This window comes from Sminthopsis crassicaudata, chromosome 2 (assembly GCF_048593235.1).
Source record: "Sminthopsis crassicaudata isolate SCR6 chromosome 2, ASM4859323v1, whole genome shotgun sequence".
Taxonomy (NCBI): Eukaryota; Metazoa; Chordata; class Mammalia; order Dasyuromorphia; family Dasyuridae; genus Sminthopsis; species Sminthopsis crassicaudata.
Genome location: NC_133618.1, coordinates 193,191,584 through 193,215,372, shown reverse-complemented (window position 1 = coordinate 193,215,372; position 23,789 = coordinate 193,191,584). Strand labels below are relative to the sequence as shown.

General features: G+C 31.8%; 1 protein-coding gene across 1 annotated transcript in view; it reads right to left on the bottom strand.

Annotated features, from left to right (window-relative positions):
- The window catches only part of TPO (thyroid peroxidase), a 234,867-nt gene extending 213,006 nt beyond the window's left edge, over window positions 1-21,861 (bottom strand). Inside the window, exon 1 of the mRNA XM_074284732.1 lies at window positions 21,765-21,861. Coding sequence (XP_074140833.1) covers window positions 21,765-21,861 — 97 coding nt within the window. The remainder of the gene's footprint in view (window positions 1-21,764) is intronic.
- Between the last annotated feature and the right edge of the window lie 1,928 nt (window positions 21,862-23,789).

The following is a 23,789-nucleotide window of genomic DNA, read 5'->3' as shown; positions in this document are numbered from 1 at the left end:
TATAGGATGAAGGCTAAATTCACCTCCTTTGTTCTCATAATCTGATTTGGATTCAAAATGCCTCAATCTGATAGAGAAAGTAGAATAATAGAAAATTGTTGGATTTACAGTCAGAAGATATAACTTCAGTTTTAGTTCTTTTGCTTGCTATTGGTATACCCTTGAACAAGTAATTTTAATCTTACAGGCCTCAGTTTCTCTCATCTGCCATATGAGAAATTTGGATGAAATTATCTCGGAGGCTATTTTTACTCAAAATTCATAATCAATTTTGTTGAAAACTCGTGAATCCCAAAAGACTAGAATAGTGGGTAAAATTGTACATTTCTGTTTGCTTTGTTTTTTTCAAACTTTTTTTTTTGCCTAAGTAGAAACTCCAGCAGTAGAAAGAAACTCCTTCCACTTGTTTATAATTTATAGTCATAGACAGTATTTGGTGCACTGGGAATTTAAATGACTTTACCATGATCACACATTAATAGAAATCTAATAGAAATTAATAGAAATAGAAATAAATCTAAATTAATAGAAACCAGAACAAGAAAGGACATAGTCCCATGAGCATCTTTCTTAATTTAAGATGATCCATTTTAGAAATGACATTGACAAATTGAAGTAGTTTCAGAGAAGAATGAACAAGATTATGAGAAATTTCACCATTTCAAAGAAGAAAATTTCTGATGTATATTCCAGAAAAGAGAAGACTTACTAGAGTGATACTGGGAAATATTATCAGTGTCTTAAAATATTTAAAGAGTTACCAAAAAGAATTTGATTCATTTTCATTGACTACAAAGCACAGAACTAAACATAATGGGTCAAAGTCATATAGAAGCAGATTTATACTCAATAATAAAAAATACCTTTATCAGGAGTTGTCCAAAATATAAGTAGTTAACTGAAGTTCCCTTTAATTGGAGTGCTTTGCTCTTATTTGGGATGAATTAGCAATACTGATGGGATTCATATTATAGTTTGATATTGAACCAGATAGTCTCCAAAACCTTTTCCAGCTCAGTAGTTCCTTGATTCTATCGTTATAATATTATATATAATATATGTATACACATATGTATATATTATATATATGCATATATATATATAATTCTCATATTTCCAAAAATTTCCCAATATCTAATTTCCACATAGTGTCTAACTTAAAGGCCCATGTGAATGCCAAGCTTATTTCTATCACTATGTCTTGGTGATAGTTCCCATTCTTGGATCCTTGTTAGCTTTCTTTTCATCTATATAAGTTTTACACTCCTGAAAGGCTCACTTTAAGTTTCACCTTTGTCAAGTTTTCTCAGTCTACTGTTCACTGAGTTCTTGGAGTAAGCACTGACCTTGGAACCAGTCGTTTGTCTTTATTATCTTCAAATATTTTATATCTGTTAGTTTTACTTCTGTAACCATATTGCAAATTATTTGAAGATAGAATTCATTTTAAAAACTCTTTTGCTTGTTTACTTTCCTATGCTATGTCTTGCCTACTTTATGGAGTCAATATTTGTTTATTGATGATAAACTAGTATTGATTCATAAATTCATGTTATGGCATGAAACAATGATAGTGGGATAGTATCTTGTTTAAATTATTTCAGTTTATCATGTGAGAGAAAGTCCAGTAGACAGCTTGCTATCTATTAGTTGGTAGTTGTGTTAACCTGGATATAAATCCTGCCTCTGACAATAGTAACTGTGTGACCATGGGCAAGTCCTTAAACTCTCAGAGCTTCTGTTTCCTCATTTTTAAAAATGAGAGGTTTAAATTACGTGGTTTAAAATGGTTTTTTTCTAGACAAATTAATAATTCTATGAGATCAGTATGATGTATATGATGTATATGAAGAAGTTGAAATTTCATTAAAGTAGATGAAAGCAGAAAAAGCAGCTTGCTTAGACCAAATACATACACATCAAGGGAATCTGCTGGGAGTCACAGAATTTTGAAAGAATTGGCATATAGGCTTTCAAGATCAAAAAAAAAAAATTTAAAAGCACAGGTTGCATTATAAAACAATACTGTTAAGAGGAAATAATTAACTCTCAATTGATATGTTTACTTTTACACCTAGAAAATCTTTATAAGAATGACCTTCACAAGTGTCAAAGATATAATTATCGATAATCTGACTTTTGCAAATGATTTTCTACTAACATGGCATCTTCAATAACAACATTGAAAAATAAGTATAGGAAGTATTCAGATTAAAAATATTCATGCCCAAAATATTAGCATCTGAATGTGGTAGATCTTTTGTCAACAATGAAGAAAAGACATTTCTATAGTAATATTGAGAAAATGATGGCTTTTTTTTTCCTTTCCAGATTCATCTATAGCTACTGTTTAATCATCTGTCTTGGTTAAGCCTCACACTAAAATTTTTGATGATTTGTTTTTCTTCCTGACTTTTTTCTGTTTTGTTACAAAATATAATCTGTAATTTCCATTTTTATTTCACAATGTACATTTTCCAAATGTATTTATATTCTAAAATATAGTTGTCTTTTAGACACTATGAGTTTTTACTTGTTAAGGATATTAAGTTTTTGTGAATTGCAACAGTTTCTGGGGTTTTCAGCATATCATTAAGAAAATTGATTTATAGAAACTAAATCTCCTTAGGAAATATTGAGAAATCCTATCAACATCTTTTATTGGTTCTATTTCTCTTTTTTAGCATCAACAATGTATTTGACTAAATGATATTGTAACTTGCACTCAATGTAAAATTTTGTGACTCTAGACAACTCACATAATCTCTGTTTGCTTCCATTTCCCCATTTATAATCTAGCAACAACAATAGAACCTACTTTTCAGGGTTGTTGTGAAGATGAAATAAAATAATAGTAGTAGTAAGCTATTTTGCTTAGCACAGTGCTTGACATATAATAAGCATTATGTAAATATTAGCTATTAGAATACTTATTATTAATTTCAATCTTTCATCTAATTTAGTATTGATTTTTATTTTTATTCTCACAAGTCAATGGACTATTTGGAAATTGCTCCAACATCAGTAACTAGTAATTTACTGCATGTTAAGATATACTTATTATCATTTTATATAATTTTGTTGGGTGTTACCCAAGTCCAAGGTCTTCTAATTCTCCTAATTCTCTTGTTGAGGAAGTTTTCATTATATATAACAGCCTACACACCTCTGTCACTTTTTACATTTTAGACTTGAACTAGTTTGTCTAATGTATATTTTTTATCTTTCCCCCCATATCTAACACTATACTGAAAACACTAACATGAATGTGTATTTTTGTTTGGATTTCATGATCTTGTCTTCTGGAATAGCTGTTGGCATGTAGAGAGAGTTATCTTCATACTAAACATTTGCCGATACTCATCAGAAGCTCATGCAAGCAAGATCGCCAAATATTCTATGAAATTACACTTCCTATTGCTGTTGTATATGTCATAAAATCAATTCAACCAACTTCTTTATTTGTCTTTTCAAGGAGAACCTGTGAGTGCTCATTCCATTTAATATTAATTTTCTCTTGTTTCTGATTTCATTTATGTCCAGAATATCAATATTTATATGATTCAGTTCCTCTGGCAACATATTGACTCATTGAATAATAATTTATATTTAGAGTATGAAGTTAATGTTTGTAGTCTAAAAGTATTTAAATTCTCAGCCAACTATGCCTCCTTTTCTACCAGTGCCCCCACCACTGAAGAAGTGAAAAGCATCAACATAAAAACTATTTTGCTTTTTTTTTTTCATTTTATGGACTTCCATGGTCAAATTATTCTTGAACTAGTGGGTCCTGGGAATGAGTTTCTCTATACTTATATAGATTGGTCCTTAGTCAGAAGATGCATTTTCTTGAGGACTATAGTTGAATCCTTACTAGCTTGAGATCTTTTAATTTAGTCTTCAAGAATCCAAGGTCATTTCCATTTCAGAAGAGATATAAGAGCAGAGTGTGTGTGAAGGACTTCAGAAAGCCACAAAATATTTACTCCTACCCAATCTATTTGTAGTTCATTAAAGCCAAATGACAACAATATTTTAGACTACTTTAAAAAAAATAACACTTTTTTAAAGGAAGGAAGAAAATGATAGAAGGAAACAATATAATTAACACAGTTGAGGAACCAAGTATATATTTATAAAGAAAAAATGTCAATTATAAATATTTTTAAAATATACTTTCACTAGGTAAAAAAGAAAATCCTAAGTCTAAAAAATACTACCAGTAGACTTTGGTCTGTTTTGGTGAAAAAATAAGAATAATTTATAATTTATTTGAATATATATTCAAATGAACTACACAAATATTGCATATATAACTATTAAATATGTTACATATGTATGTTATGCATATATATATGTATTTGGTTAATTGTATATCAATAGGTGTTTATGGCAAATTGTAGCTAATAAATTTTAGTTTAGATACTTTTTTTTCACTGTACTTTATACCTAGTTAGAAAGTTACCCTTCCTTCTTTTCATTTTATGAATTCACATTCATCCTTTCAATGCTAACTCAAATACTACCTTCCTCAGGAAGGCTACCTCTTGAATGCTCATATATTATTATTCTAATTGTCTATGTTTGTATTTTTAAAGTTTTATATGTGATATTTTAGCTCAATCTTGAAACCCATCCTGAACACAGTAGGTGCTTAATAAGTGTTTGTTGAACCAAAGCAAATGCATTTACTTAGCACTAGGAGACTCTATTTTCCCCTAAAATATACTGAAGACAGCTCACAGATGACTCTGCTGTTTACTTGTTGTATAAACTTTTTAAAAAAGTATTTCATTATTATGGTCTCCAACTGGTTTACTCAGCTGAATTTCCATCTTTTTTTTCCTTCTTAAGCAAGGAGATAACCCTCCAAACTTACTGAGGCACAGACCAAATGAGATTTTTAAAATTAAAAACAAAGTAGGCATGAAGGGCTGTGACCTGAGTAGCAGTTGCCCCTTGCCGTTCCTCTGATGGATGACTGAGCTCCTCATAGAGGCTACACAGCATATAAGAGGGTAAGTTGCTCCCTGTGTTTGGCCCCCAACTGCTCTGGCTACCCAAACAACAGGGATTCCAAAATGAAGAAATATAAACAAATGGCCTTCTCCTCCTTCCATTCATCGTTATCCAAAGGTTTTCTGTTTCAACTTAATGCCACCCTCACTCTCCCTTTTTTTAAGCAAGGAAAACTCCTGTACTTAATGAACATCATTATTTCCAAAGATAGTGACACAATTATGCAATATCCAACTCCTTTTCTTTCCACTAAGTAGTAGAAATGTAGAATCTTTGGAAAAGTGTTTTGTTTTGTTTTGTATTCAATGGATATTCAGGAATATCATGGTTGTACAAAACCTGTTTTATTATAGCTGTAAAGATTTAAGATGTACAATAATTAAAATAGTACTTGAAAATGACTATCTAGATTAAACCTTCTTAAACTGTAGGTTATGTAATTGAATGTGTGTGGGGGGGGCATCATGAAAAATGGGACAATAGTAAAAGGTTTCTGAAGGAAATGACCAAAAATTAATTCAAAATTAAATGTGTAATGAATCAGAAGTGTTTTTGGTATGGCTTACCCATTTTGCATCACCTGACTTCATTGTAATCTTGGTTCCAAACACACAGCATGAGAACTTTATTTGTTCTTACACAAATGCCTCCAAAAACAGCTTAACTCAGATTTGAGAAGGGACTGTAGAAAAATTTCTCTGGCAAAAAGGGTTCACGGATAGAACATTTTTAAGAAGCTCTGATCTAGATTACAAATTTTGGAACTGAAAGGAAGCTCAGAGTCACTGGATTATAAGATCAAATATATAAGTGGAATGGCCCTCAAACCATCTAATAAAATAACTTCATTTATAGAAGAGAAAACTAAGGCCTACATAGTTTGTGTGACTTGAACAGTCTTGCCCATGGTAGGTACCAAAAGCATGATTTGAATTTATATTCCCTGACTCCATACCTAATGTTTTTTCTTCTATAATACAAAAGTTCAAAAAGCTAGCTTCAGAGGAAGGGGAACCAGTTAATCTTTGAATGACTTTATCTTCTTTCTAATCTTTCATTTGAATCTTTAGAAGATAAATTTTCTGAGGAAGATTCTGGAAAGATGGAGCAATAGGTCAGAAAACTCCAAGTTCTCAAGATTTATCCCACAAATAAAACAAAATTGTGCCTCAGGACAAATGTAGTCTGGTGAAAAACAAATACAATTAATTAGGGGCAGGACAAAAGTCATCCTGGGACAATCAGAGAAGGCCTAAAGAAAGATATGGCTGGTATAATATATAAACATCTCCAGGCCTAGAACTGCTGAAACTGTCAGCATGAAAACCTTAAGACTAGCTGGATTCAAATGGAGTCCCAACCACAGGTACTCTCATCTCCCTTGGAAAGTATTCTGTTTTAGTCTGGGAAGTTTAAAGCCTAGTGCCTCTGAGATACAGACCTGGGAGAGAAGGAACCAGCATAAATTGGATGAATTTGGAAGCACTGAGGCAGGGAGGCTGCTGACTGCACACCAATAGGAGGATGAAGTTCTTAGTTGTGGGTTCCAGGCTAGAGGGGAAAACTGAAGTGAAGCCAGAAGCACCACCCTCATCCCAGGAATAGAGGTGATTACTTTAACAAGTCCTTATTTTTAAAAAATGAGCAAGCAAAGAAAAGAAATAATCCAACTGTAGCAAGTTATTATGGAAATAGGGAAGACTGGGGATTCATCTTCAAAAGAAGATAGTGAAATAAAAATTAAAAACAAAAAACAAAAACCTTCTCCTACCCCAAGAAATGATATTAAAGAAATGATATTAAATGATTATCTTATCCAAAAAGAATTTATAGAAGAATTCAGAAAAGATTAAAAATCAAATAAGAGATATTGAAGGGGAAAAAACCACCAAACACTGAAAATAAAAAACAAACAAGGAAAACAAAATTATGAGAAGAAAATTGACCAACTAGAAAAGGGTATACTGAATCTTAAAAAAAAGAAAATGGGTCTTTGAAAATTAGAATTGGGCAAGGGAAAACAAATAATGTTTTAAGACCAAAAAATAAGCCAAAAAAAAAAAAAACAAACAAAAAAACCCCCCCAAAACCAATTACATATGAAACACAAAGATCTGAAGAAGAGACCAAAAAAAGAAGATATGGTAATAATTATTATACCTAAAGATATGATTTAAAAAAAAGAACTTTGACAGAATAATGCAAGAAATAATTTAAGAAAATTGTTTTAGTTATAGAATAAGAAAAGAATGTAGAAATAGAAAAAATATATATATAAACACCCATCACTATCTCAAAGAGATCCCACAAGGAAAACATGCAGTAATATCATTGCTAAATTTCAAAACCTCCATATCCAAGATAAAATTTTACAAGCAACAACAACAACAAACAACAAAATGGTTTAAATATAGTGAAGCTACATGTAGAATTACACCATATTTATCAATGGCTACAACAACAGACCTTAAATCCTGGAACACAAAATACTGACAATGAAAAGAACTAATGTTGTGGTAAAAATATTATATCCAGAAGAATTAAGTATAATATTAAATGAAAAAAAAAATGAAGAGATTGAGGCTCTCAGACTTTCAGGATTTTATCTCAAACAAACCTGAACTCAACAGAAAATTTAACATGTAAAGTTAATATCAAAGAGTAATTTCAAGAAACTCAATAAAGGCAAAATTGTTTATGCTTTATATATGGAAATGTAAACCATATACTTAAGATTGTCAATAGTATTTGGGCAGCCCAAAAGATAGATTGGGGCAGAGATGAATATATGTATATGTACATAGATATATATGTATATGTGTATAAGTTTATATATAGGTATAGATGTGTATATAAATGTGTTCATGCTTAATTTAGCCTGCTTGGGGGAGGTGCAGGGGAAGAAAGGAGAAAAAAGTGCACAGTAGAGAACAAAAGAAAATTTTCAAGGAAGTAAAGATCAAAAATTAAAAATGCAATATTTTCTCTTATTATATATGCTTTCTTGAAATGCAAATTTATTATAACATATTTTGAATCCTCCCTTATGTTCTGCTGTACACATGACAATTTTTTTCTTTTCTGCCTTTTCTATTTCATTTTTCTTATTTTACATAGTTTTACATAATTTTTTTAAAGAAAGGCAAAAAAAAATCAGAAAAAGACAAATCTTCTCTATAACCACCAGACCCATATTCAAAAATTTTTTTTTAAAAATTTATTTTTTCAATTTTGTAATTATAATAATTTTTGACAGTACATAGGCATGGGTAGTTTTTTTTTTTTTTTTACAACATTATCCCTTGTACTCACTTTTCCAAATTTTCCTTTCCCTCTCTCTACCCCCTCCCCTAGATGACAGGCAATCCCATACATGTTAAATGTATTACAGTATATCCTAGATACAATATATGTGTGTAAAACTGAATTTCTTGTTGCACAGTAAGAATTGGATTCAGAAGGTAAAAGTAACCTGAGTAGAAAGACAATAGTGCAAACAATTTACACTCAATTCCCAGTTTTCCTTTTCTGAGTGTAGCTGATTCTGTCCATCATTGATCAACTGGAGCTGAATTAGATCTTCTCTATGCTGAAGATATTCACTTCAATCAGAATACATCTTCATACAGTATCGTTGTTGAAGTGTATAATGATCTCCTGGTTCTGCTCATTTCACTCAGCATCAGTTCATGTAAGTCTCTCCAAGCCTCTCTGTATTCTTCCTGCTGGTCATTTCTTATGGAGCAATAGTATTCCATAACATTAATATACCATAATTTACCCAACCATTCTCCAATTGATGGGCATCCATTCATTTTTCCAATTTCTAGCCACTACAAAAAAGGGCTGCCACAAACATTTTGGCACATACAGGTCCCTTTCCTTCTTTAGTATTTCTTTGGGATATAAGCCCATTAGTAGCACTGCTGGATCAAAGGGTATGCACAGTTGGATAACTTTTTGGGCATAATTCCAGATTGCTCTCCAGAATGGTTGTATTCTTTCACAACTCCACCAACAATCCCCTCCAACAGTCATCATTATTTTTTCCTGTCATCTTAGCTAATCTGACTGGTATATCTCAGAGTTGTCTTAATTTGCATTTCTCTGATCAATAGTGATTTGGAACACTCTTTCATATGAGTGTAAATAGTTTCAATTTCATTATCTGAAAATTGTCTGTTCATATCCTTTGACCATTTATCAATTGGAGAATGGTTTGATTTCTTATAAATTAGAGTCAGTTCTCTATATATTTTGGAAATGAGGCCTTTATCAGAACATTTAACTGTAAAAATATTTTCCCAATTTGTTACTTCCCTTCTAATCTTGTTTGCATTTGTTTTGTTTGTACAATTTGTTTGATTTGTGTAATCAAAATTTTCAATTTTGTGATCAATAATGATCTCTAGTTCTCTTTTGGTCACAAATTCCTTCCTCCTCCACAAGTCTGAGAGGTAGACTATCCCATGTTCCTCTAATCTAATCTATTTATGATTTCATTCAAAAACTTTCAATATCTCCTAAATACACTTCAGAATGAATTTCTGTAATTTTTCATTTCAATTTACTCATATTTCTCTTAACTTCTCCCTTGTCTGACCAAAATCATTATGCTTCTCTTGTTCTTTTATTAACTTTTATGTCTCCTCAGTTCAGTTTCCATTCACTCAACTAACTACTTGGAGATGGCTTAAAAAACAAAAACTTCAGTTTTTCAACATGCCTAAGGGTAAAACATTTATTTGCCAAACGACTAATAATAACAGGGAACTTTTTTGTCTTCTAAGGCCATGCCAGTCAATCAAATAGCTGAACAGTTAACAAGCATTTATTAAATAATAAATATATGCCAGACAGAATAAACTAATGCATTTAAGACATGGCAATACTCAAAAACTCATCAAAATAGAAGACTAGCACTGATAGTTCATATGGACACAAAAGATAATCTTTGTTATTTATTGTTTTATTATTTATTGAATATTTTTGGATTTCTTTGTCCTTAGGATTATCTAGCAATAAAATAATGTATCATCAAAGTATAGTTTACCTCTCAGATCTATGGAGAAGGAAGGAATTTGTGGCCAAAGAAGAACTGGAGTACATTATTGAATACAAAATAGATAATTTTGACTATATTAAGTTCAAAATTTTTTGTATAAACAAAACCAATGCAGACAAGATTATAAGGAAAGCAATAAACTCAGGGGGAAATTTATATTCAAGGGTTCTGATAAAGGCCTCATTACTAAAATATTTAGAGAACTGACTCATACATATCAAAGAATATGAACAATTTTCAGATCAAGAAATTAAAACCATTTCTACCATATGAAAAAGTTCTCTAAATCATTAGAGAAATGCAAATTAAGACAACTCTGAGATACCACTATACACTTCTAAGATTGGCTAAGATGACAGGAAAAGATAATGATGGATGTTGGGAAACTTGGGACCCTACTACATTGCTGATGGAGTTGTGAACTGATTCACATTCTGGAGAGCAATTTTGGAACTATTTCCAAAAGGGTATCAAATTGTGCATATCCTTTGATCCAGCAGTTTTTCTACTGGGGCCTGTATTCCACAGAAATCATAAAAAAAGAAAGGAACCTACATGTCCAAAAATGTTTGTGGTAGCCCTTTTTGTAGTGACAAAAAACTGGAAATTGAATGGATGCCCATTAGTTGGAGAAATGCTGAATAAGTTATGGTATCTGAATGTTATGGAATATTATTTTTCTATAAGAAATGATCAGAGGATGATTTCAGAGAGGCCTGGAGAGACTTACATGAATTAGTGCTGAGTGAAATGAGCAGAACCAGGATATCATTATACATGTTAACAAGAAGACTATACAATGATCAGTTCTGATGGACATGGCTCACTTCAACAATGAGATGATTCAGGTCAGTTCCAATTGTTCAGTGATGAAGAAATCCATCTGCAACCAGAAAGAGGACTGTGGGAACTAAATGTGTTTCACAACAACATAGATCAAAAATGTGGAACATGATGTAGATCACTTTTTGTTGTTTTTGATTGCATTTTGTTTTCCTTTTCATATTTTTCTTTTTTATCTTGTGCAGCATATTTGTAGAAATATGTATAGAAGAACTGCACATGTTTAACATTGGATTACTTGTTATTGAGGGGAGGGTTAATGGAAGGGAGGGAGAGAATATGGATAGAATTTGGAATACAAGGTTTTGCAAGGATAAATGTTGAAAATTAACCAAGCATATGTTCTGAAAATGAAAAGATTTAATTAAAAAAAAATAACATATCAGACAATGACTTAGTCCAAGGGTACATGGTACATACTAGGCCCTTAATGAATACATGCTTGCTTAAATCTTTGATGAATTACATGATTACTCCCAGACACTACAACAAAGAGGTGCTGTATTTACAACACAATACTCTCTTTAATAACTTTAAATTTCTGCCAACTAGAACTATTTGCCTTTCTTCACACATTGTATACCTTCTTTTGTCTCTATTTCTTGACAGAAGCTCTCCTTCATGCTTAGAATACATAAAAAACAAATTTAAGGTATTTAAATGTAAGGTAGTCAAGAAAGGAAATGATGTACAAGATAGTATTTGAGCTGTATCATGAAAGAAATTAGGATTTCTGAAGTAGAAGTGAGGAGAGAGTGTATCACAAGTATGGAAAATATCCCATGCAGAGATGGAGAGGAATGAATAGAGAGAAGACCACTGTGGATGGATCACAGAGAGCAGAAAGAACAATATATAGTAATATTGACAAGACGGTCGAACTTTGAAACATTGACAAATTAAGTTATGTTTGGCTTTAGAAGCAAAAAGGAGTCAGAGGCAATAAAGAGAATGGAACAGAGTTGGAGAGCAGTGATAGCGTGATGCCTTGATATGAATATATATGCATATAAAGATGATATATGTATGATATAGGAAAGGATACGGGGAATATAGTGATATATTTAACTGATACTCTCAAGTTTCCCTTCATATTATCATTTCAAACATTATTAATAGGTAAGTGCTGCAATGCAAACAATATCAACAATTTAACTGAATTTGTGTTAGTCTTAAGTGTGTATGTGTGTTCACACAGTTTGTTTTGTTTTGTTTTGTTTTTTACTTTTATTCTTGGCATGCCTACAGATGTATGTGTGTATATATATATATATATATATGTATATATATATACACATAGAATTATCAAAAATTACACATGGATTATAGCATAAAATCCTAAGAAACAAATGAAAAAGTACAGAAATATCAAATGTGCCCCTTACTGATCCCCCAAAGCAATAAAACTATTACAAAATAGTAATCCTAAAAAAATAATAATAATCCTAAATAATTGATGGATTGAAGAGCAGGCACTCACACACACAAAAAAAAATCATTAAAGAAAATGAAAACAATGAAGCAACATACCAAAACTTTGGGATGTAAATAAATCATTCTGGAGTACAAAATTTAAATCTACGAGCATTTCTTTTAACAAGAGATAAAAAGAACAAATCAATTGAATTGAACTTGAAACAAAAAAATCTAGGAAACCAACAATTAAAAAAACATTCAACTAAATGTCACACAGAAATTATTTTTAAAATTCAAAGAAGAGATTAATAAAATGAAACCAAAAGCTAATCAGTAAATAATTAACATTAATAAATTAATTATTAGTAGTAAATAATTAATAAATAGTAAAACTATAAGCAAGTTTTTAGAAGAAATGAAATAGATGGTGCAGTGGATAGAGCACCAGCCTTGAATTCAAGAGGACCTGAGTTCAAATCTGGTCTCAGACACTTAACACTTCCTAGCTGTGTGACCCTGGGCGAATCACTTAACCCCAGCCTCAGAAAAAAAAAAAAAAGAAGAAGAAGAAGAAATGAAATAAAAAATCCTTTAGCTTATTTGATGTGAAAATAAAAGTAAATAAAACATATATAAAAATATCTATAAAATTACAACAAATAAAATATAAAGGAAATGATAAAAAATAATTATTTTGCCCTATTAAACAATTTAAATAAAATAGAAGATATTTTACAAGAAAGTACCAAGATTAAGAGAACTAGAAATGTAGAATTTAAATAAACCAATAGCAGAAAAATTGAACAAGCCACAAATAAGATTGCAAAGAAAAAAATCAGATGAGTTCACTATTAAATATTATCTAACATTCAAATAATAAATCATTTTAGTATTGTATAAAGTGTCCAACAATTGAAAGAGAAGGGATCTTAAAAATTCTTCTATAATTCAAATAGTTTATACATACATACATATATAAATTAGTGAGAGATAAGAGAAAAAACTTATAAATCAATATCTCTACTGAATATTGACCAAGAATTTTAAAATAAAATATAAAAGAAACTAGAATATATTATAAAAAAAACATCATAAACTATGATCAGGTTTCCTCTATATCAATATTTCAAAGCTTTTTTGATATTTAAAAAAAACTATAAGTATAATATGTCATGCTACAAAGCCAGAAACAATAAAAAACAAGATTATATCAAAGGATGTAGCAAATGCTCTTTAAGGACAAAATATAATATCTAGGGGTGTTAAAACCACTAAATGCATAAGAATAACTAGACATTTACCTAATATATTAATAGAATCTAAATAAGAGAGTCAATACTATATATAATGGACGTGGAAGTCATTACAGTAAGATTGCTTCTAAAACAAAGATACCTCTTATCACTATTAATATTTAATATAGTTCTTAAAATGCTACCTCAAGCAAAAAAATTGAAAGAATAAGCAAAGGCATAAAGGAAACAAAATTACCATATTTGCAGATGATTTGACAGCCTGTTTAGAGAAACCTTGAGAATTAACTAAAATTTAATTGAAATAATTAATAATATACAAATAAGTAAGATGTAAAATAAACACTCAAAATTGAGGAATTCTACATATTACCAACAAAACTTAGTAAATAGAGTTGGAGAAATTTTATTCAACAGAACTAAAAGATATAAAAATTTTCTATACCTATATAGGTACATTATAATTAGGGGGATGGGTTTAAAGGGGAAGGGGAAGCAAACCCCAACAAGAAGACATTCTTTTTTGTTTGTTTCAGAATCTTTGTTTATTTAATATTTCCCCTCAGGTACATTTAAAACATTTTTTTTACAATTGTTTTAAAAACTTCTGATTAAGAAACCACATGTAAGGTTATGCATGACCATAAAAGTCATGTTGTGAAAGAAAACATAGATTTCCCATCCTTATTTTTAAAAACTCTAAAGAAAGAGAAAGACATAAAGAGGGGGGGAAGGGAAGGGGAGAGAGAGAGAGAAAGAGACAGAGACAGAGACAGAGAGAAGACAGAGATAGAGACAGAGACAGAGAGAGACAGATAGACAGAGAGACAGACAGACAGAAAGAGAGGGAGAGACAGAGAGAGGGAGAGGAGGAGAGAGAGAGAAAGAGAGAGAGAGAGAGAGAAAGAGAGAGAGAGAGAGAGAGAGAGAGAGAGAGAGAGAGAGAGAGAGAGAGAGAGAGAGAGAGAGAGAGAGGGAGAACGGTTAAATCTGTATTCAGACACAATCAGTTTCTCTCTGGGTATGGATAGGATTTTTCATCCTAAGTTTCTCATAGTCATGGATCATTGTATTTCTGAGAATAGCAAAGCCATTTTACAGCTGGTCATCCCAGAATGTTACTATTACTTTGTACACAGTACATTTCACTTTGCTTGAATTCATAGAGGACTTTCCAAGTTCTTTTTTTTCCTGAGAGCATCCTATTCATCATTTCCCATAGAATAATAACATTCCATTATAATTACATACCACAATTTATTCATCCATTCCCCAATTGATGGGCATTCCCTCAATTTCCAATTTTTTGTCCTGAGAAAAGACCTGCTACAAATAGTTTTGTACATATAAATCTTTTTCTTTATTTTTTTTAAATCTCTGGACATTCATGTCCACTAATGGTATTGTCAGGTCAAAAGATATGCATGAATTTATAGCCCTTTAGGTCATATGTTTTGATTATCAATTATCAATTAGAACATAGCTTTTATTTTTTTTTTATAAATTTGACTAATAAGGCCTTATCAGAGAAACATGCTTCAAAATTCTTTTTTACAATTACTATTTCTAATTGTATTTTCACCCATTTATTCTCTCTCTTCTTTTACCCTGTTCATCCTCAAAAGTGTTTTGCTACTGAACCAGAAGATCACTATACACTTCAACAACAATACTGTATGAGGATGTATTCTGATGGAAGTGGAAATCTTCAACATAAAGAAGATCCAACTCACTTCCAGTTGATCAATGATGGACAGAAATAACTATACCCAGAGAAGGAACACTGGGAAGCTAATGTAAATTGTTAGCACTACTGTCTATCTACCCAGGTTACTGATACCTTCGGAAGCTAATAATTAATGTGCAACAAGAAAATGGTATTTACACACATATATTGTATCTAGGTTATATTGTAACACATGTAAAATGTATGGGATTACCTGCCATCGGGGGGAGGGAGTGAAGGGAGGGAGGGGATAATTTGGAAAAATGAATTAAAAAAAAAAGTGTTTTGCTACTGATCACTGCCTCCCTTAATATGACTTTTTTTTTTTTTTATAATCTCCCCTCTTCCCATATGTCATTTCCCTCCTATTTTCCTGCAGGGAAGATAGATTTCTATACCCATATTGAGTGTACAAGTTATTTCTTCTTTAAGCCAATTCTTATGAGAGTAGAGTTCATTCATTCTTTCTCTCCTTCCCCTCTTCTCATTAATTGTAAAAGCTTTTTCTTGCCTCTTTTTTATGGCAGATAATTTATACCATTCCACTTCTCCCTTTCCCTTTCTTCCAGTAAATTCTTCTCTGACCCTTAATTTCATCATGTTTTAAGATATTATCCCTTCATATTCAACTCACACTTATACCCTCTGTCTATATATACTCCTTCAAACTGCCATAATAACGTAAAATTCTAATGAGGTAGTATCATTCTCCTACGTAGGTATATAAATATATACTAAACCCTTTATAATATCATTTTCCTGATTAAGTCCTTATACTTCTCCTGAGTCTTGTATTTGAAAATCAAAATTTCTTTTCTGCTCTGATCTTTTCATAGCAAATGCTTGAAAATCCTCTATTTCATTGAATGTGAACCTTTTTCCCCTGAAGGATTATATTCAGTTTTCCTGGGTTATTCTTGGTAGTAATTCCAGCTCTATTGCTCTCTGGAATATCATATTCCAAACTCTCTGGTCCTTTAATATAGAAACTGCTAAATCTTGTGTTATCCTGACTGTGGCACCACTGTATTTGAATTGCTTCTTCCTGGATGTTTATAATATTTTCTCCTTGAGCTGGAGTTCCAGAATTTGGCTATAATATTCCTGGGAATTTTCATTTTGGGATCTCCTGAAAGAGGTGATAGATAGATTCTTTCAATTTCTAATTTACCTTTTGGTTCTAGAATATCAAAATAGTTTTCCTTGATAATTTCTTGAAAGATGATGCCTAGGCTCTTTTATTGATCATACTTTCAGGTAGACTAATTATTTTTTAAATGATCTCTCCTGGATCTATTTTCCAGGTCAGTTGTTTTATAATGAGACATTTCACATTTTCCTTATTTTTTAAAAAAATTCTTTTGGTGTTGCTTTATTGTCACCATGTAGCTTTGAATTATTCCAAACCTTCTGAGAGACAATTTGGAAATATGCTCCTATGCCTCTGTTGTGATCACTCTATGTCAGAACAATTTAAAAAGGAAAAGAACAATTAACCACAACCTTTTTTATACTAATTCTTTTTATGTAGAAGAAAAAAATAACAGTATTTAGTAAGAAAAGATCAAAGGGACAGTTTCAGAGAATCTTAGAAAGACTTGAATGAACTGATACCAAATGAAATAGGCAGAATTTTTTTAAAAATTATGCAATGATATCAATATATAGTCAAGAAACAACTTGGAAAGCCTAAAGCTTTTAAATGCTTTAAGAATTAGCAATTCTAGAGGATCAGTGATATCATGTTACCCATCTCACTCAGAGTAGATAAAACAATATTTTTTGTTATTTTCAATAGGGGAATTTCATTAAGGGTATTTATTACAAAGGCTTTATTTGTTTTAGTTTTAGTGGTTGGAGATAAGAGGAAGAGCAGGGTTAGAAATAGGGTTGCCTTTTCAAAAAACATAAGATATAAAGAAAAAAGGATCAACAAAGCATTCTTAAACATCTAGAATATAAGGAAAATTAGAAGAAAACTAACTTTGAAAGTTTCATGAAAGTTTTTCTCATGAAAAGAAAAGATCTGTAATTTGATAAACAATTTGTTCCTTACTGTTTTATATATAGAACTATTTCTTTTGGATGCTATGTACAGAATAAAAATAATAAAAATGTAAAAGCAAAAATATAGTAAAAATAAAATATAGAATTAAAACACTTTATTTTGAATTACAAATAAAATAAAATTAATCAATTAAAACAAAAACAGAATGAGAGTAAAAAAAGAACACCAGAGTTTCCTTTCCTAACAGTTACATAAATTTGTGATTACATTAGAAAGAGCATTCAAGTTGGATTTGAGATCTTGACTGGAGAATAAGTTATATCTCTTTCTCTGTTTGTTTAGCTATTAAATGGGCATAAGTAGTGCAATGTAGTGAATAGAAAGCTGATTTTTGCAGTTATGAGTTGTTATAGGGTCCCACCTCTGATACATACTGGCTAAATCATCATAAGAATATTACTTATTCTTCCAGGACTCATTATACCTCTCTAAGACTTTAACTTACAGAGCAGATATTTAGCTGCATTGGTAGAGTTTTTTTAAGAGGGACTCCTAACATCAATAATGTCACATCAAATTTCCCAAAATTTGGGTAATGAATCTGTATTGCTTGCCTGCCAGAATTATGAAGAAAACATTTTGTAGATGACAAATTTGAACTGCTAATACTATTTCATTATCTTGTTTACTTATCATAAAAAGCAGTAGCTGAACAGTACAAAACAAATATCAGCTGTTTGTGCTTTCTGGTTGCTTAGATTTTAGACAAATTAGAATTTATGAGAAGCAACCAGAATTTATTCTACTTGGTGAAAGGAAGGCATAGGATGATTCAGTAATTGGCCTAATTTTCTGCAGCAATTCAAAGACATCTGGAATCTTATTTCACAGTCACTCTCTCCACCTTGGCACAGATTGTGGGCTTTTATAAAAGTAGTAGCTAAGAGGTGTTCATAGAATCTTAGACATTGAATTGCCACCCTGCTGAAGGCTCTTGTCACCTCACACCTGGACTATTGTAATAATTGGTGGGTTGATCTCCCTGCCACAAGTCTCTTTCTATTCTTTTCTATTCTCCACTCAGATGTGGAAGTGAGCTTCCTAACAGGAGCTCTCTCTAGCAATCTAGCCTTACTCAATAAAATCCAGTGGCTCCCTATCAAGGAGTAAATATAACATCCTAAGGTTGGAGTTGAAAGTCCTTCATAACCTGCTCTAGCTTCCTTTCCAGTCATCTTACACTTACTGCCATCTTTAATAAAGATGTTGTTCTTCTTCTATTGCTCAAAGAAGAAACTCCATCTTTCAGTTTGGGTCAACTCTGGTTGTCCCCACACCTGGCATGCTCCCTCTTCTCCTCTCTCCTCCTGATTTCCCTGACTTCCTTCAAGTTCCAGATAAAATTTCACTTTCCATATAAAAGCTTTCTTAATCTGTCTTAAATCTAGTCCCTTCACTTTATTGATTATTTCCCATTTCTTTGGTATATAACATGTTTTACATGGTTGTTTGTAAGCTATCTCCCCTATGAGATTATGAGTTCCTTAAGAATAGGGACTTTGGCTTGTTTATATCCCCAGAACTTGGGACAGCATCCAATATATTGTGAGCATTTAACAAATATTTCTTCACTATCTGACATCAAGCTTTTCATTCATTCAATCCTCTATATCTTCTATCAACCTTTTTAACTTTTAGATTCTATATTTCCACATTTCTATTTGGTTCTTCAATTTCTACCCAGTGACTCTTCTCTCCATAAGGAGGTTTGGTTATTTGTTTGTTTTTTGGTGTTCAGAAAACTCACCAGAGAAACTGCTTTGCTACTGGGGTAAAGAGGGATTAAGTGAATAGCTAGGGATCACAGAGCTAAGATGTATCAGAGCTTGGAGATGAATTTGGGCTTCCTGATTCTGAAACCACTTTAGTCCAATAGATTAAGTATTCTGGTAGTCTGGTAAAAATCATGTGCTTTTTCTCAGAGTAGTGTTATCCCAGTACCTTTTTATTGTTTATTTTATCTATATCTGAATCTATGTAGACATATATAGATCTATACATTTTTCTTTCTTTATATTTATATACGTATATACACACCTATACATACATTATATGTACACACATTCACATACATACATGTATATAACAGTATTTTATTTTTCTCTTAGATACATAACAAAAAAAAACTTTAAGCATTCATTTTTATAAGATTTTGAATTCCAAAGTTTTTTCTCTTCCAAAGAAGATGATAGGCAGTTTGATCTAGTTTATCCATATGTTATCTTGTAAAACATATTTTTGTAGATTAAACAACCTTTCTTTGTTTTGCTAAGACAATTGGGGTTAAATGACTTACCCAGGGTCACACAGCCAGTAAGTGTCAAGTATCTGAAGATAGATTTGAACTCAGGTCCTCCTGATTCTAGGGCCAGTGCTCTATTACTCTATTTACTGCATTACCTAGCTGTCTCCAGATAGTGTTTTCAAGTACATAAAATAAAATAGAATTACAAAGAAAGTTAATTATACTTAAATTTTATTTTTATATATATTATATAATCTCTTTATATAAATATATAGAAAAAGATAAAAGAAGATGTGTGTGTGTAGGTATTGTGTGTGTATATACCTTTGCTCACTATAATATATTTCTTGACTTTATAAGCTTCTTTGGGAAAGGGGCTCTTTCATCATTATTCTTGCATTCCTAATACCTTTTCATCATATTTAGAACATTGTATAGGCATTTAATAAATGTTCATTGATCAAGTAATAGATATCATTAATATATTCTTAAAATATTCTCTGCAAGGGATTCAGTTAAGGTGTTGGGCATAGAGAGGTAGCAAGAACATAGTTCTGGCTCTGGAAAAGCCTTTCCTTAGACTACACCATATACTTCCTAGCCGTGGCATTTTTCTTTTATTTTGGAGATTTGAATAACTTTTCAGAAACTTCTACATGACTTTTTGTGTACATGTATAAATAAGAAAATAATTTGGAAGCATTCATCTTAATTTTAAATAGTACCGCCTGACTGTGTTTGGAGGTTAAAATGTTTTGTGTATAAACCAAGAGAACTCTCTAAAACATACAAATCATCATAATGAGAATACATTCTTTTTTGTTCAAGAGCAAAGAGTATAACCTTAAAGTGCTTCCATAATGCAAATTGTTGGGAATAATCACTAATGGGAAGAAAAAGAGAAGTAATTTGTGGGAAGATACAAAGGAACATCAAAATTGGTGCTTCATTACTTCAGGAGAGTTGTGGCTCCCTCCACCAACACTAATCACAGCCTATCCTCAGCAAACAGATGGTTTCATGAATTACTGTAGCCAAAACAATTCATCACTCAACGGCCAGTTTTTTTTTAGCTTATGAGCTTTGCTGGAGCTGGATGTAGCTAGGCCAGCACTTAGATATTTGGCGCACAAAGTTCTATTACTGAGAGTGTCCTTGAAGGGTTCTAGCTATGTAAAACCCATTAGATTTTATGCACTCTCAGGGGCCCAGGGTCATCTCCATGCTACCATTATCCATTAGAGGAGAAACTTGGTAGAAGATCATAATATAAATTACAGAACTTTAGAGCTGGGAGGAAGCACAGTGGTTTTTCTTGGCAAATTGGTATAGTGGCAAAAACACTGGCTTTAAAGTCAAGGAACCTGGGTTCAAGTTCTACCTCAAAGGATTATTATGTTTGAATTTGGACAAGTTGCTTCAACCCAGTTGTCTCAGTTTTCTTATTAATGAAATGAAGAGGCTGCAAGTGATCTCTAAAATCACTTTCAGCTCTATTATGATCCTATGATCCCTAGATTTAGAACAGAAATGGAGCTCAGGGATCATTTAGTTTAGGCTCTTTACTTAAATGTAAGAATTGTTAAAAGAGAATGAATGACTTGCCCAAGATTTCATATTTAGTTATGACAGCAGGCACTTAAAAAACTATACAATACCATTTAAAAATCAAAGCCTTTAATACTTCCCAGCTATGTGACTCTGGGCAAGTCACTTAACCCCAATTGCCTCAGCAAAAAAAAAAAAAAAAAAAAAAATCAAAGTCTTGTAGAGACATATCCCTAGTGAATCTTTATCTGATTGGGAATTAATCTTATTAAATGCCCAAATTTTCCCTGGTTTAAAGTATTCCTTAAATTTTTAATTAGAAAAAAGAACTTCCTTCTTTCACAACATACAAATTGACCACATGTAATAATACATTTCTAACTCTAAGTCTGTAAGTCACAGGGAGTTATGGGATAGGGAAGTTCATACACCCAACTCCTCAAAGCAGACAATCTCCAGTCAGGTACTCTGAGGGTCTGCATCAGCTCCAATTCAAATCAAAGGCATTTAATGAAACACTCAGAAAAATAGCAAGAAAACATGCCATCCCACAAACCTGTAACACTGCTCCCCACAAATACCATGCCATCGGCGCACCCGTCCTGGGAACTTCCACGGCACGGCAAAAATGTAGGGTACCCACGGGCCACAGCGCACTGGGAAGGGCAGAGCCTTCATCGCCTGTCAGAGGGTGAGGGTCTTCTCGGGATGTCCTCTGCTTCAGCCCCGGACCCACAGGGATCCAGAGCAGCAGAGACTATCCTCAGGGAGCTCACATTTTAATCCGGGACATTTAAAGGGCAAAAAATGCATATATAGCCAGCCCAATTCTAAAAAGTCTGTGAGCTTACCAGCTGTTACCAATTAATCAACAAGCATTTATTAAATACCTACTGTGTACCACATACTGTGTTAATTGGTACTTATGCAAAGGCAAAAATCATGGTCTTGTCCCTCAAGGAGTTCTCATTATTAAATAATTATAAATGTCTGTTCAATTTTTTTTCAATTATTTTTATATATATATTAATAGATGTAAGTTGATGATTCTTGTTTTTAGTTGAGTTGGGATCTTGGGCTTCTTGTTAAAGTTGCATTTTAGCAATTAACTATGTCAAAATATGATTTTAAAGTATAATTTATCCAGATTTTTTATAATAAATAATAAAATACATATATATGGTTCTTGCTTCCCAAAAATCCTATGAGTAAAAGCCTAATAAGTATTATTATCCCTGTTTTATAGATAAGGCCACTGAGGTTCAGAAGTTCCCTCATGGTCATAGAAACAAAAAAGACCGTCCCTCAAAACTTCTTAACAAGTATTCTGTCTACACAGGGACACCGGATTTAAACCAGAAGGGTTATTAGAGTTCATGACAGTCTTGTGTCCCCTAGAGGACTTTCTGTGAGTGCATTGGTGGAATGAAAAGCCAAGCCAGCAGAATAAGAACTTATAAAAGTCATTGCAGTGAAGAATTATTGTACTGTTGTGCACCAAAGCAGACTTTTGTGAGATGAAGGGATTGTTCTGAATGTATCAAATTTAAAGACACAAAATATAGCTTGGAAGCAAGTTGACTCACCTGTTCACGTTCAAAAACTGTTTTCTTATTTGTGACAAACTAAAAACATACAGTGATGCAAAATCTCAAATTTAATGAAATTTTCAATAAAAAAGAATAAAAAGTTTCCTCACTAAAATTCTCATAGTCAGAAAAGTGCTTTGCTGTTTACATTAATATAGATAATATGTAAATACATGTGATGATAAATAAATAGCTCATTCCTTGAGTTTACCCATTCACTTATTCACAGTTCCTCAGCTGAATTAGAAAGAGAAATTTCCTCACAAATAAAATCACAGATTTAACCCCCCAAAGAAGATCTAGAATAATAATATCTCATAGTAAGCAATGTAGTAACACGATGGAAATAATTCTAGCAGAGTTACTTATTAATTGAATGATCAGGAACTCACTTCAACTTTTCTCAGCCTCAATTTTCTTAGTTGTAAAATAATAGGATTGGATCTAATGACCTCTAATGTTTCTTTAGGTTCTTAATTTATAATCCTATGTTTTTAAGGGAAGACAAAAAGGCTTTTTTTGGGGGAGTGGGGTGGGAGTATAATGTATTAAATATATTAAGAGAGTCACGTAATCTTTTAAAAAGAGTGACTTTTCTTTACTTCATTGCTTCCTTATCTACCTGAATTATTAGTGCTAGGACCTAACTTTATCCAACTTGAAAAAGGAATAAAATATCCGTGGAAGCAATAGTGTCTTGGTTTGTTCCAGAAAACTGATAGTTCATGTAACTTTGGTTACTCAATTATTCTTGCATCTTAACCCAAACTATATTTTAAGGTATCTTTTCCTATAAATGTTATTTAAATCATCTTGGGGCAGAGACTTGTCAAAAGGTCTGGAAGGCTCTCTTTTTTGATATTTCTATTTAAGTCCAATGTTTTGATATTAGATGAATGTTATATTAAATACATCTTTGTAACTGATTTGAACCTAAAAATTCAAAGTACATATTAGTCTTAATATTTTCTCCATAGCAATTTCCCTTTAATCATTGCCCTATGAGGTAAGTAGAGT